Source organism: Trichoplax adhaerens, genomic scaffold (genome assembly GCF_000150275.1).
Source record: "Trichoplax adhaerens TRIADscaffold_924 genomic scaffold, whole genome shotgun sequence".
NCBI lineage: Eukaryota > Metazoa > Placozoa > Uniplacotomia > Trichoplacea > Trichoplacidae > Trichoplax > Trichoplax adhaerens.
The window spans coordinates 1-2,162 of NW_002061395.1; the positions used below are offsets into that span (position 1 = coordinate 1).

At 35.3% G+C, this 2,162-nt stretch overlaps 1 protein-coding gene across 1 annotated transcript; it reads right to left on the reverse strand.

Annotated features, from left to right (window-relative positions):
• Window positions 1–49: 49 nt before the first annotated feature.
• Window positions 50–2,120, reverse strand: TRIADDRAFT_62798 (uncharacterized protein; the record flags this gene model as incomplete). Its single annotated transcript, XM_002118754.1, has 1 exon — window positions 50–2,120. A coding segment is annotated over one exon (2,071 nt), but the record flags the coding sequence as incomplete, so codon positions are not given.
• Window positions 2,121–2,162: the final 42 nt, after the last annotated feature.

The following is a 2,162-nucleotide window of genomic DNA, read 5'->3' on the forward strand; positions in this document are numbered from 1 at the left end:
CCTTGACGATAATAGACACTTGCAATATTGTTATATGTTATAGCAATACTTGGATGATTGTCGCCAAGTTGTATTTGTCGAATGTTGAGTGATTTGTTATACATTGATAGAGCGTCGTCGTACTTGCCTTGATGATTATAAACACGACCAATGTTGTCATATGTTGTAGCAATACTTGGATGATTGTCGCCAAGTTGTATTAGATTAATCTTGAGTGACTTGTTATACATTGATAGAGCGTCATCATACTTGCCTTGATCATTATAGACACGACCAATGTTGTCATATGTTGTAGCAACACTTGGATGATTGTCTTCAAGTTGTGTTAGATTAATCTTGAGTGACTTGTTATACATTGATAGAGCGTCATCATACTTGCCTTGATGATTATAGACACTTGCAATGTTGTTATATGTTGTAGCAATACTTGGATGATTGTCGCCAAGTTGTGTTATATTAATCTTGAGTGACTTGTTATACATTAATAGAGCGTCATCATACTTGCCTTGATCATTATAGACACGACCAATGTTGTCATATGTTGTAGCAACACTTAGATGATTGTCGCCAAGTTGTGTTTGTCGAATATTGAGTGATTTGTTATACATTGACAGAGCGTCATCATACTTGCCTTGATGATTATAGACACTTGCAATGTTGTTATATGTATTAGCAATACTTGGATGATTGTCGCCAAGTTGTGTTAGTGCAATCTTGAGTGACTTGTTATACATTGATAGAGCGTCATCATACTTGCCTTGACGATCATAGACACTTGCAATGTTGTTATACGTTGTAGCAATACTTGGATGATTGTCGCCAAGTTGTGTTTGTCGAATATTGAGTGATTTGTTATACATTGATAGAGCGTCATCATACTTTCCTAGGTCTTGATAGACTTGTCCAATGTTGTTATATGTTGTAGCAATACTTGGATGATTGTCGCCAAGTTGTGTTAGGTCAATCTTGAGTGATTTGTTATACATAGATAGAGCGTCATCATACTTGCCTTGATCATTATAGACACGACCAATGTTGTTATATGTTGTAGCAATACTTGGATGATTGTCGCCAAGTTGTGTTAGATTAATTTTGAGTGATTTGTTATACATTGATAGAGCGTCATCATACTTGCCTTGATCATTATAGACACGACCAACATTGTTATATGTTGTAGCAATACTTGGATGATTGTCGCCAAGTTGTGTTAGATTAATCTTGAGTGATTTATTATACATTGACAGAGCGTCATCATACCTGCCTTGATGATTATAGATACTTGCAATGTTGTCATATGTTGTAGCAATACTTGGATGATTGTCGCCAAGTTGTGTTAGATTAATGATAAGTGATTTGTTATACATTGACAGAGCGTCATTATATTTGCCTTGATCATTACAGACACGACCAATGTTGTTATATGTTGTAGCAATACTTGGATGATTGTCGCCAAGTTGTGTTAGGTTAATGTTGAGTGATTTGTTATACATTGACAGAGCGTCATCATACTTGCCTTGACGATTATAAACACGACCAATATTGTTATATGTTGTAGCAATACTTGGATGATTGTCGCCAAGTTGTGTTAGATTAATCTTGAGTGATTTGTTATACATTGATAGAGCGTCATCATACTTGCCTTGACGATAATAGACACTTGCAATATTGTTATATGTTATAGCAATACTTGGATGATTGTCGCCAAGTTGTATTTGTCGAATGTTGAGTGATTTGTTATACATTGATAGAGCGTCGTCGTACTTGCCTTGATGATTATAAACACGACCAATGTTGTCATATGTTGTAGCAATACTTGGATGATTGTCGCCAAGTTGTATTAGATTAATCTTGAGTGACTTGTTATACATTGATAGAGCGTCATCATACTTGCCTTGATCATTATAGACACGACCAATGTTGTCATATGTTGTAGCAACACTTGGATGATTGTCTTCAAGTTGTGTTAGATTAATCTTGAGTGACTTGTTATACATTGATAGAGCGTCATCATACTTGCCTTGATGATTATAGACACTTGCAATGTTGTTATATGTTGTAGCAATACTTGGATGATTGTCGCCAAGTTTTGTTATATTAATCTTGAGCGACTTGTTATACATTAATAGAGCGTCATCATACTTGCCTTGATCATTATAGACACG